General features: G+C 45.2%; 1 protein-coding gene and 1 pseudogene across 1 annotated transcript; both read left to right on the top strand.

Moving 5' to 3' along the window:
• The first annotated feature begins 583 nt into the window (after positions 1-583).
• LOC115139059 (tripartite motif-containing protein 5-like) lies at positions 584-2,840 on the top strand. The gene has a single exon (XM_029676233.2). The coding sequence runs from the start codon at positions 762-764 to the stop codon at positions 2,406-2,408; it is 1,647 nt and encodes a 548-aa protein (XP_029532093.1). The 5' UTR covers positions 584-761; the 3' UTR covers positions 2,409-2,840.
• A 2,864-nt stretch (positions 2,841-5,704) lies between these two features.
• Positions 5,705-7,063, top strand: LOC135574167 (E3 ubiquitin-protein ligase TRIM47-like; annotated as a pseudogene).
• The last annotated feature ends 6,186 nt before the right edge of the window (positions 7,064-13,249 follow it).

Genomic DNA, 13,249 nt, shown 5'->3' with positions numbered 1-13,249 from the left:
TGGAAGACCGATCTATGTGCGTAATTTCTATGCTTCTTCCCGTTCTCGTATTTTTACTTTAGTTTTTGTACACGAGCCTCAAACATCAGAAAATACAATATTTTTGGTTATACATTTTTTTTCACTTTTTTTTTTAGATTGTACAATGCTTATCTATACTATTCATTGTTTGTTGTCACAAACTGAAATTAGGCGAACCATTAACATTTTATCAACAAAGGAAATGGTGGAGACATTTCTACATTAAAGGGGAATCAGCAGTTGCTACATCCATTTTTGGACATAAATTAATGCTATGTACCATTATTGAAGAATATAACTTATAAGTGCCTCATGAGCTTAGTTCAACTGACCAACCTCATCAGAACCCAAAATAAGCTTTTTTATTCCAATGTTTGTAAACAAAGTAAATATAAACAAACACTGTATAGCCTCAAAACATAATTAAAACTATAATATGTAAATTGATGGTCATCCATAGCTCTGTCTATGAATTTGAGTGGTTACATTTCTGCACCCAACTCGAATTTACGACTTCACAATTGGTAATTACCACCTTCCCACCTGGTTATGAACACAGCAATATTGTATGAGATGAATCTAGGAGTGGCCTCAAACGCAGAACAGATCAGAGACAGAGAGCAAGCAAAAGCAAACAGACCGACAAGTAAAACATTTAGATTATAATTATAGGGGCCAACGACTTTGAAAGGCTTATTGTCAGTAAGATTGAGAGAGGCTACTAAAGAGGTATTTTTAACATGCGAAGGACAACGCCAACGCGACAGACCCGATTCCCACCACCATTCGTTGAGATAGCTTCAACTGCAACAGGGATCCCAGAAGTGAAAAGGAATGAGGTGTACCAGGTTCTGCCGGAGATCCAGGCTGTTTGTGACATGTGTGTGTATGACAAAAAGCCAGCATTGAAGACCTGCATCAAATGTGAGATGTCCATGTGTGCCCAGCACTTGGAACCACACCTGACAGTGCCATTGCTGTTGCAGACACATACCCTGACTGAACCCATAGCACCGGGGGCTGGGGGAGTTGGGGCAGCCACCAAATGCCCCCAACATGGTAAGATTCTTGAGTACTACTGCTTGGACGACCTAACCAGTGCGTGCATGTCCTGCGCCATCGAGGACCAGCACCGTGTCCACAACATGAAAACCCTGCCTAAGGCACACAAAGAGCTGGGAGAGAAGCTGAAGGAAGAGCAGAAGAAGTTGGCCCAGAGAGAGAGACAGATTCAGGAACTAGGGAGGTGGGATAAGGAGCAGAGGGAGAGGTTGGCTAGCTCCAGTGTCCGGCTCATCGAGGGAGTGTCCGTCCTGCGCGACATCACCCTAACCAGCGTCAAGACCTCCGTCTCAGCTCGCATAGTGTCCATCAATACCTCCAAGAGGACCATGCAGGCTGCCCTGTCTGATGGGGACTCCTTCCGCTTCCTCCAGGGTTATGCAGGGGTGCACCAGGCTGTGGAGAATGCCCGTGCTGTGGATCTGAGGAAGGGGCTGGAGCCTGGGGCCGACCAGGACAGGCTGGTCCAGGAGCTACAGCAGAGTGGAGGAAAGCTTGTGGAGCAGATGACACAGCTTTGGAGTTCTCTGCTGGCTCTGGTCGACCCCCAAAAAAAACAGAAAGCACAGGGTTCCACCACGATGACCTTTGACCCCAAGAGCTTGGGAAGGGGAATGTCTCTTTCCCAGGACCACAGGAAAGTGTTCTACACCCCGCTTGCCAATCTCACTGCCCATACTCTTCTGTGCCAGGATAGCGGCTCTGATGCCAACCCTAGGTGGGTGGTCAAACTATCTGAGGACTGTGATTGGACCATTGGCTTATGTGTCAACGTTTCTTCTTCTGGGAATGACAACGTTTTTGCTCTGCGCTGGCAGAAGGGCCAACTGAGTTCACAGGCAGACTTAAAGTCTCAGTTAATCTATCTTCCTGGGAAAACTGCAGCTCAACCTGAAACAATACCCCGTCCCATTGAATTAGAAGTGTTCTGGGACAAAACCTCCAACCCACCATCCCTGTCCTTCTACAGCAGGGGCAGATATCACCAGAGGACGGAACTGCACAGAATGGAGATCAAGCATCATCAGGGTGACCTAACTCCCTTTGTCACCCTGGGAACAGGAAGTAGCTCAGCCAGAGTCAGACAGTCCAGTGCCCGACTCCTTGAAAGTTTCAATCAGTTAAATTACTATGGAGAGTACGGTCTCTATGGAGCAAACATTCAGCCAGAGCTGCAGTGGGGGTGCCCATGTGGAGAGGTCCATGAACATCCCAAGATTCAGCAGTCTTTCTATCACCAGCATGTGTCTCAACAGGATCCAATGTGCACATGTAAGAGAGTTATCGGTACGCCGTATATGGGGGTGTTCTGTGAACTGGTGTAATGATAGAGGAAAATATAGTTTAGATGATCAATTATGTATACATTAATGATTAGAACCCTTCTATGCTAATACTTATGTTATGATTTGAAAAGTATGGGTTCTTAATTGTACTGTTACTGAAAATGTAAGCAGAAATGAATTGTTTCTGTGTCTCCTGGGAAAGTTTGAGAAAAAGGGATAAGATCGTTTTTCAAACAGATAAGAATGTTTTGGTTGGATTCCATTAGGGGAGAGAAGTATATCCTTTAGACAGGTTGGAATGTAGATTTATGAGGGGAGTGAAACTATCTCCAGGACTGAATACTAAGCCATTGTAAGGCTGGGAGAGGGTGTGAAACTGATGACGTCATTTTATGTTCACTTTCTTTAAAATGTAATGTAATGTATTTTGGGTCAGTACTCATCAAGAATAAATGTTGAACTTGTTTTTAAGACTGGTCTCGTGCTAATTCATGCAAATGATAAACTTACAACTTATCATGAATTAGAAATGAGTGTGAATTTAATTGGTTTTGGCAATTAAACATAAAGGGATTTAGAATTCCTCTATCATGTAATGTCTACACTCTTAGAAAAAAAGTTGATATTCAAAACCTTAAAAGGTTCTTTGTCTGAAGAACCTTTGAAGAACCAGTTTTGGTTGCAGGTAGAACTCTTTGGGCTCCATGTATAAGTTTGGATCCTGGCTAGTGTTAAAAAATTATTGTGGAAATGTTTTTGTTGTTTTTTTCCAGTGAGGGGCTCAGATTACAGACAGGTGTGTAAACAGAAAGACATTAAAAAAATACATAATAAATCATCGAAAGACAGTAGAACATAAGAACAAGATTACTAGCTAAAACACCAAACTAAAACAAATGGTTAATTAGTTAAAATTAATTAATTCATTAAGGAGTCTGTAATTCTTCTGTAAATTATTTTCTTATAGTTTACAACATTTTTATACATTGTCAATTATGAAATTACATGAGATAGTACAAAACAGAGTACAGTTGATATATTATTGTACAATAAATCATGTAAATAGTCAGTTGATTTAATGTTAATGCTGATGTTTCTGTTCAGATATTTTCAACTGGGTAATTAACAGGTCAAGCAGGTCTAATTACATCCTGAATTTCTTAACAGTTTGACATTTTAACAAACAGTACAATTAATATCTGTACTGTATTTTGTATATATGGGTGGATCTTTAATTGTCATGTGAGATTTAATGTTAAAATTATGAAAAATAAACAATGAACTCTAAAGCACAAATCATATGGAATGGTCTTTATTGGTCAGAAGTGAGAAGACTGAAGAAAAGTGGCATAAAACCTGCATTTGACTAAAACCAGATAGATATAAAATGGAATTATCCTCCAAAACACTGTGAAGTAAAGTGAATATACAGCCGTATGGAAAACTAGTCAGTTACAAGTACAGAATAATGCATAGACCGAAACAACGCAAAGTAATTGAATACACAGTTGTGTTGGAAATTCAACACCAGGGACACCTGAAGTCAATATGAAATGAATCGCATTTTTTTTATCAGTTAACTGGAGAGGTTACAAGAAACACATACAAACTACAAGTCTGCCACAAGTTCCGCCAGGGTGGTCCCTTCAGTTCTCTTATTTTCTGCTACACAAAAAAGCTACGTAGGCATGGTTCATAGGGTTGGTTCCTGCATGTGACTGGCTGTTATTGCGCAGGCTCTTCCTAAGAAACTGAACATGTCTCCTATCTTAACTTCCAGAACATATTCTGGGCATTCTGCCAATTGGTCTGAGGAGGTGGTCATAGTCATCTGCACGAACCAAGATAGAGTGAGAGGACAGTCATAATGTACAATTCAAGGTTATCTCTTCTGACCATAAAATGTTCCCTTACACAGTCAAGTACACTAATGTGAAATTCTGATTGCATGGACATTTTATATAGTCCCTGACTATATAAAATATTGAGAAAAGTGTGAAGTCAAGGTAACACTCAAAGCTGTTCTGTCTTCCTCACCTCTTTAGCCTATTTTAATAACATACTTTGAACACATTCTGTATTCCACCAACAGTTTCCTGCCCCTCTGTCCTTTTCATACAATTGGTTTTGAGAAGTAGAGCGGACTGGAGGAACCAAGGACTGCAACTGACATTCTCCCACGGTGTGTAATTTGATTGACAGGGGTACAAGTGGCAAATCATTAAAGGCAATATATAATTATTTAAGTGAGTTCGAAAAGGATTAAGTTAAATAACCAGAAATATTTTAACACACACATCTTCAATATTGCTCATTATAATGAATATTTTGATCTATTAAATCTATCTAAAATAATACAAATTGATGGTTTTAATTCGGGATCAGCTTGACCTGTAGCACCCTCCAGACCTTTCCAGTAACATTATAGCAGGGGAGTGTCTCAATACTCAAGGCTTCTATTTCCATCATCACCGCAAACAGATAAAAGGTTAAGATAGGCTTTCAAGTTTCAACATGTCTTTTCACCTGTTAGGTCATGCCAGATCAGTGCTCGCAAAGGAGAGAACAAAACAAGGAGAGGAAGAATCTTTACACTATTGAGATGTACCCCAAGTCAGCCCCAGGGGTCACTTCTGCCTCACGACATTCACAAGTTTCCATGCCCTTGCTCCCTCCTCCATACCAGCCACCCTATCAGCACCACGAGTCACGGAACACAACAACAGCATGGTGGACTCTGATGGATCTGTCTCCAGTCATGAACTGGTCACTCTCCCGGAGCCTCTGCTTCTCCCTGATCTGTGCCAGGACTTTCAAGGCCCTCCTCCCCACTCATCCAACACTCCATGTCCTTCCTGAGGTGGTAACGGGTGTCTCATGCAGTCCCTATTGGTGGGCCACTGGCAGGTCAAGAAGAAGTGTCTCAGGAGCTCCAGCTGGGCCAGCTGGGTCTCCCCTGTTGACTTCAATCAGTATTTGTGTGTAGCCGACTGCATTAGCCTAACTACTCGAACACACCCATTGCCAGTCATGTACATAGCCAGGCAGATTTTTGGGCGATGTGACCAAATTCACATAGAAATGTTAAGTATAGATCTCTCATACTCATTGAAAATAAGTCTAAGAAGCAATAGATCTGTTCTATGTGCCCTTTTTCTAAAATGTCTGGGAAATTGTGTTTTTTAAATCTTTTTACTTTCGGTTTCATATTGCGACATCTGACAGCTGAAAATACAATATTTATTGAAAGGATATTTCACAATGCTTTAGATTGTACAACGATTAGCTTGTTTTGTTACATAAACTAAAATTAAGCGAACCATTATAATTTTAGCAACCAGGAAATTTTGGTGGACTGATGCATATATTACATGAGGCGGCCTCAAACATAGATCAGCCCAGAGACAGAGCGAACAAAAGCAAACGAACCAACAGGTAAAAGGTTGAGACTAGAAGCATTATAGGGGCTACGAGGCTAGAGGTATTTTAGCATGCGAAGGTCAAGGACAACGCAAAGCACCCGATTCCCACCAGCATTTGCTGTGGCAGCTTCAACTGATCCAGGGCTCACAGAGGACATGTCTGAGGGGTGCCAGGCTCTGCCACTGCCGGACAGCCAGGCCGTTGATTGTGACTTATGTACAGAAGACAGGAAGCCAGCACGGAAGACTTGCATCAAATGTGAAATGTCCATGTGTGTCCAGCACTTGGAGCCACACCTTTCAGTCCCATTTCTGCTACTGACACATACTGAACCCATAGCACCGGGGGCTGAGGGAGTTGGGTTGGCCACGAAATTCCCCCACCACGGTAAGATTCTCGAGTACTACTGCTTGGACGACCCAACCAGTGTGTGCCTGTCTTGCGTCATCGAGGACCAGCATTGCGTCGACAACATGAAGACCCTTCCTATAGCACACAAAGAGCTGAGGGAGAAGTTGAAGGAGGAGCAGAAGGCTTTGGCCCAGAGAGAGAGAACCAGAGCCTGAAACTAAGGAGGTGGGACAAGGAGCAGAGGGAGAGGTTGGCTAGCTACAGTGTCCAGCTCATCGACGGAGTGGCCGCCCTGCGTGACATCGCCCTGACCAGCGTCCAGAGTTCCGTTTCAGCCCGCTTAAACTCCATCAAGACCTCTAAGAGAACCATGTAGGCTGCCCTGTCTGAGGGGGACTCCTGCTTCCTCCAGGGTTATGCAGGGGTGCACCAGGCTGTGGAGAAGGCCCGTGCCGTGGGTCTGAGGAAAGGTCTGGGGCCCGGGTCCGACTGGGACAAGCTGGTCCAGGAGGTACAGCAGAGCGAAGGAAAGCTCCTGTACTATGACAGTATTAGGCGTAGTGATGGGATGACCTATACAGATAAACCTCCAGAGGCACATGTCGATTCTCAGTTAATCTATCTTCCTGGGAAAACTGCAGCTCAACCTGAAACAATACCCCGTCCCATAGAATTAGAAGTGTTCTGGGACAAAACCTCCAACCCACCATCCCTGTCCTTCTACAGCAGGGGCAGATATCACCAGAGGACGGAACTGCACAGAATGGAGATTGAGCATCATCAGGGTGACCTAACTCCCTTTGTCACCCTGGGAACAGGAGGTAGCCCAGCCAGAGCCAGACAGTATGGAGATTACAGTCAATAAAAGCACTATGGAGAGTACGGTCTCAATGGAGCGAACATTCAGCCAGAGCAGCAGTGGGGGGGTACCGTCTCGATGGAGCGAACATTCAGCAAGAGCAGTAGTGGGTGGTACGGTCTCAATGGAGCGAACATTCAGCCAGAGCAGCAGTGGGGGTGCCCATGTGGAGCGGTCCATGATCAACCCAAGACTCAGCAGACTCAGCAGTCTTTCTACCACCAGCATGTGTCTCAACAGGATCCAATGTGCACATGTAAGAGAGTTATCGGTACGCCGTATATGGGGGTGTTCTGTGAACTGGTGTAATGTCTACACTCTTAGAAAAAAAGTTGATATTCAAAACCTTTAAAGGTTCTTTGTCTGAAGAACCTTTGAAGAACCAGTTTTGGTTGCAGGTAGAACTCTTTGGGGCTCCATGTAGAAGTTTGGATCCTGGCTAGTGTTAAAAAATAATTGTAGGAAACTTTTTTTTTTTTTTTTCAGTGAGGGGCTCAGATTACAGACAGGTGTGTAAACAGAAAGACATTCAAAAAATACATAATAAAGAATCGAAAGACAGTAGAACATAAGAACAAGATTACTAGCCAGTTGGAGAGCATGGAGCAATCTGACAAAGTCACCAAGGTTACAGAACCGACTGATTGGGTAAACGCGTTAGTGGTGGTGGATAAACCACGCACAGGCAAGCTCTGAGTATGTCTCGACCCAAGAGCAAGGCTATCAAACGCCCCCATTATCCTTTACCAACGCTAGATGGCATCACACACAAGCTAGCAGGAGCACACTACTTCAGTGTCATGGACGCTAGATCAGGCTACTGGGTTATCAAGCTCACAGAAGAGTCATCTAAGCTCACAACATTCAACACACCGTTCGGACGCTACAGGTTCCGTCGCCTGCCTTTTGGGATTATCTCAGCCCAAGACTAGTTTCAGCGAAAGATTGACGAAGTGTATGAAGGCCTCGACGGAGTTGTGGCAATTGTGGACGACATCCTTGTCTATGGTCGAACCAAAGAGGAGCACGACCGAAACCTCCGCGCGATGCTGCAAAGGTCCCACGAGAGAGGAGTCCGGCTCAACCCCGAGAAGAGCACAGTCGGCGCTACAGAGGTCAGCTACTTCGGACATCTTCTCACAGCGACTGGAATCAAGCCAGATCCACAGAAGATCTTAGCCATAAAAGAAATGGAGCCACCAAAGAACCATGCAGAGCTGGAAACTGTGCTTAGCATGGTCAACTACTTAGCCAAGTTCGCACCCAGCCTCTCCAATGCTAATGCACCCCTGCGTCAACTGCTAAAGCAGTCCAGTGAGTTTCTCTGGGACAAGTAACACAACATTGCTTTCCAGAATGTGAAAGACTTGATCACGAGAGAACCAGGACCAATCCTTGCCTACTACGACCCCGACAAAGAGCTCAGACTCCAAGTGGACGCGTTGAAGTATGGACTAGATGCAGTGCTACTGCAAGAAGGAAAGCCCATCAGCTACGCTTCCAAATCTCTCACAGACTTTGAAATCAACTACGCTCAAATCTAAAAGGAGCTCTACGCCATTCTGTTCGGATGTAAATGTTTCCATCAGTACATATATGGACGACAAGTCATTGTGGAATCCGACCACAAGCCCCTTGAGTCAATTATGAGGAAACTGCTAGCTGCAGCCCCGCCAAGGCTACAGAGAATGATCATTCAACTACAAAAATACGACTTCACAATCACTCACTGTCCAGGCAAAGACATCCCTGTTGCAGACACACTCTCCAGGAAGTTTCTTACCTATAAGGACAGCAGCCTCAGTGAAGGCATGGACATGCAAGTGCACATGGTGTACAGCAACTTACCAGTTAGTGACACAAAACTGAAGGAGATCCAAGCAGAAACAGAAAAGGACTCACAACTCGCACAGCTGAGGAAAGTCATACAGGATGGATGGCCTGAGGAGAGGAGAAAATGCCCTCAGAGCATCTCAGAATCCTGGAACCATCGTGATGAACTATCACAAATCAACTGAATAATTTTCAAAGGAGAGAAAATCATTATCCCTACCAGTCTCAGAGAATAGATTTTGACAAAGATCCATGCTGTACACATGGGCATGGAAAAGTGCGAACAGAGAGCACGGAACATTTGTTGGTAAATATGTGCCATATGTCTTGAACGACGCCCCTCAACGGCGCCCCTCAAACACCAAAGAGTCAATGTTACCTCACTGTATCCCAGACCGACCCTGGCAGGTTGTGGCAACCGATCTGTTCACCTGGAAAAACGAGGACTACATCGTAACAGTGGACTACTACATCAGATACTTCGAACTCGACAAGCTTCACAGCACCACATCTGCAGCTGTGATACACAAGCTGAAAGCAGCCTTTGCCAGGCATGGCATTGTAGAGACTTTAATATCTGACAATGGCCCCTGTTACAAATCAAATGAGTTTGAATCCTTCACAAAAGGCATGGGAGTTCACACATGTCACCACAAGCCCACATTACCCTCAAAGTAATGGCCTTGCTGAAAAATCTGTGCAGATTGATACATCCCTCATGGACAAAGCAAAAGCAGACAAGAGAGACCCCTACCTCAGTCTCCTTGAATACCGCAACACTCCAGTTGACAACTTCAAATCACCAGCCCAGCTGTTGATGAGCCGCAGACTTCGCTCAATCCTTCCCAGCTGTTACGGATACAGTTATCCTGTGTGTGTGTGTATCCTGTGTGTGTGTTTCTTTTCTCTCCTTCTCCCCTCACAGGTGAAAATCATCACTCCCCAATCAGTCAACAATCAATCATCAATCAGAAGACACACCTCCTCCTATTTCCTACCCTATCACAGTTCCTTCCCCATGGTTTAAAAACCCCATCATTTGTTTGCTCTAGAGCTCAATCTCTAGCTCAATCTCTCTGTAAATGCCATGTCTGTAGGTCTCTGTGTTTCACTCTCGCTTTGTGTCTTCACCTCTCTTTTGTTTAAGCACCTCATAGCACTTTGTCATCACCTGTGAGTATTGTTTTTGGTTATGGTGTTTGTTTGTTTGCTGGTGGGAAAAGGGGAAACCAAGACAAGTCGCCCATGGGCATACACTACCCGTAGGTGAACTTTGTTAAATAGACTAGTTAGAACTGGGCGGACCACCCACTGTATTTTTGGTTAGTTAGTTAGCTGTTGTTAAAGTAGGCTAGTCTAGCTTAGGGGTGTTTTTGAATACTTATTGTTTCTTTCCTTGGGTCCAGCTCAGCCCCTTTTCCTGCTCCCCCCATTACCGTGTGTTTATAAATAAACCTAGAGTTTGACGGTAGATTTCTGTTGTCGTGGTTATTTCGTTCACACTTTTACTTTGTCACAATAATAATTTGCATGAGTTATGTTACGGGTCTCATTACCATCCCCCCTAGACTGTCGGGCCAAAAGGGATTCGTAACACCAGCACCAACCAGCAGCTGCAACCTGAGGTCGTCAGCTACAAGGAAATGCATGGAAAACGTGCACAGAGACAACAACAACAAAAGCGATACTACGACAGGTCAGTTAGACCACTGCCACCACTGATCGACGGAGAGTCAGTTAGAATCCAGGAGCATGGCCCCTGGAAGCCAGCAGTCGTCATCCAGCCAGCTGACACTGATCGACAGAGAGTCAGTTAGAATCCAGGAGCATGGCCCCTGGAAGCCAGCAGTCGTCATCCAGCCAGCTGACACTGATCGACAGAGAGTCAGTTAGAATCCAGGAGCATGGCCCCTGGAAGCCAGCAGTCGTCATCCAGCCAGCTGACACTGAACGTTCATATCACATCCGCACTGCAGAAGGAGCGGTGTACTGCCACAATCGTCGTCACCTACTGAACACAAAAGAACAACACACTGATGAGATGAACTGTTCCCCTGAAAGAGAACGTGATGGACTAAACACACACACAGCACAACATACACCATACTTACCTGCAACACCACAAGAGCTGTTGACTGACACAGAAGCATGCTCAGCAACATATCGCACAAGGTCAGGAAGAGAGGTCAAGCCCAGAGCTGTCCTTGACCTGTGACATGTCAAAGGGTGTAGGCGGATCGCTGCCCTAAAAGAGTTCCAGACTGAAAACTTGTTATTGAAAGTTCACTTGAAATGCTTTGGTATTGTATTTGTTTGAAATGTTAAGATGTTATTTCTACAGTGAAAGCTGAGTTGCTGAGAATCCCTTGTTTGAAAAGTAACAGTATGTTGGATTATTGTTTCAGAGTCTATGTTGATTCAGTTGGTGTAGTATACAATATACGTAAATGGTTACTTACCCTGAGTTCAAACTACAGAGCATGAATTCAAAAGAAACCCTTAGAATATGTAAACATTTTTCTTTTGTTTTAAAATAAGGGGGTGTAACGACGTTCTTCGTTTGTAGAAAGAGAGTCGGACCGAAATGCAGCGTGTAGGTTACTCATGACTTTAATGAAAGAATGCGTACATGAAATAACTCAATAACATACAAAGCAAAACAACAAACGGAACGTGAAACTAATTACTTTTTAATTTTTTTTTAATAAAAATAATTTATTATCTTCAATACCATTCATTCTTTACAACTCATAATTTACATACATACACAAATAATGGTATTTTAAATAAACTAATTAAACTAAAACATAAACCACAAACAAAACCTCAGGGGAGCATCTTCCCTCCCCGTTACCCTACAAAATACCTCTCCCTATCTCCCCGTCCCTAATCTATCCTCTTACAAATCTAAATGACACCCAGCCCTAAACCCCCCTTCCACCTCTCCCGAGCAGCATGCTGCCCCCACTTCCTCTCCTCCCTCTTCATCCTCCCCCTCAAATCTCCTTCCACCCTCCTCACTATCCCTTCCACCCCCCAATCTCTCCCTGTCTTCACCATGTTCTGCCTGGCTTCCCACAGCCCCCGTTTAAAGAGACTCATGAGAAGCCAGAGCAGAAACCTGTCCCTATCCGTCCCTCTCGCTCTCCCTACACCCCTCTCTAACCTGGCCCACGTCAATACAAAATCCCCCTTTACCAAACCTAACAACACCCGTGCCCTAGCCCATACTACTCCGGCAAAGGCACAGTCCCAAAAGACATGGCGCACAGTCTCCTCCCTGCCACAAGAGGATCTTAGACAGGTGGGGGATTGCACCAAATTATACCGGTACAAGATGGAACGCACCGGCAAACACTTATGAAGGCTCAACCAATTCAGGTCCTTGAGCCTGTTATCCAGACCCCGCGCCTGCACTCCCTCCCAGACCACTTCCGAGATGCCCACTACAGGCGCCGGACTCCCTGCCTTTCTGACCTCCTCGTACAGGTGCCTGTGATCTAAACCTACTCGGGCAACTTCAACCTCAGGGTGCGCACGCAGCCACTTGGCCGCATGACCAAAGTGCCACGGCAGCTGTTCCGCCCGAGGACCCGTGTTAGACCACACCATTATGCTTCTCGCCTGATACGAGAAAAACACCCGCAGGAGGTAACCGGACGGGTGTATCACTGGCTGAGCAAGCTCCGTTAACAAGAAGGAAACAAAAATTGAGTCCAGCTTGAGGGGGAAATGTGGTACCCCCTACCTCCCTCCCCGATGGGACAGATCATGCGTGCCCTGGCGACCCACTCGCACCTGCCACTCCACATAAACTGAAACACAAGCCTCACTAGAGGCCTCCTCAGACAAGCCGGCAATGGGTAGATGTATGCCAAATACAAAAGAGACGGCAACACATCCACCTTTAGGACCAGGACTTTGCCCATAAAAGACAAATACCTAGCTTTCCACATTGCTAGCTTCCTCTGTACCACTGCGATACGCATGTTCCAGTTTAGCGTCGCTGAGCCGGAGGTCTCAAAATGGACCCCGAGAATCCTCAGGGCCCCCTCACAGAGAGATAACCCCCCAGGCACATCCGTTCTACCGCGCCATCTTCCGAAAAACTTGACTGAAGACTTTGCATGGTTCAGAACTGCTCCCGACGCTCGGGTGAAATCCCCAAAGATGGCAAGGGACCTTGTCAGGCACGAGTCCTTGCACAACAGCAAGGAAGTGTCGTCGGCGTACTGCGTCATCTTAACACGCAGCCCACCACTTCCAGGGATCAGCAAACCTTCCACCCCTGTGTCTGCCCTAATGGCAGCCCCCAGAGGCTCCATGTACAGAACGAAGAGGAGAGCCGAGAGTGGGCACCCCTGCCTGACCCCAGACGAGAGGTCAAAAACATCACCCAAGTGACTATTTACAC

This window comes from Oncorhynchus nerka, linkage group LG12 (genome assembly GCF_034236695.1).
Source record: "Oncorhynchus nerka isolate Pitt River linkage group LG12, Oner_Uvic_2.0, whole genome shotgun sequence".
NCBI classification, from domain to species: Eukaryota; Metazoa; Chordata; class Actinopteri; order Salmoniformes; family Salmonidae; genus Oncorhynchus; species Oncorhynchus nerka.
Note: the sequence above shows the minus strand (reverse complement) of the source record. Positions and strands in the feature narration are given on the sequence as shown.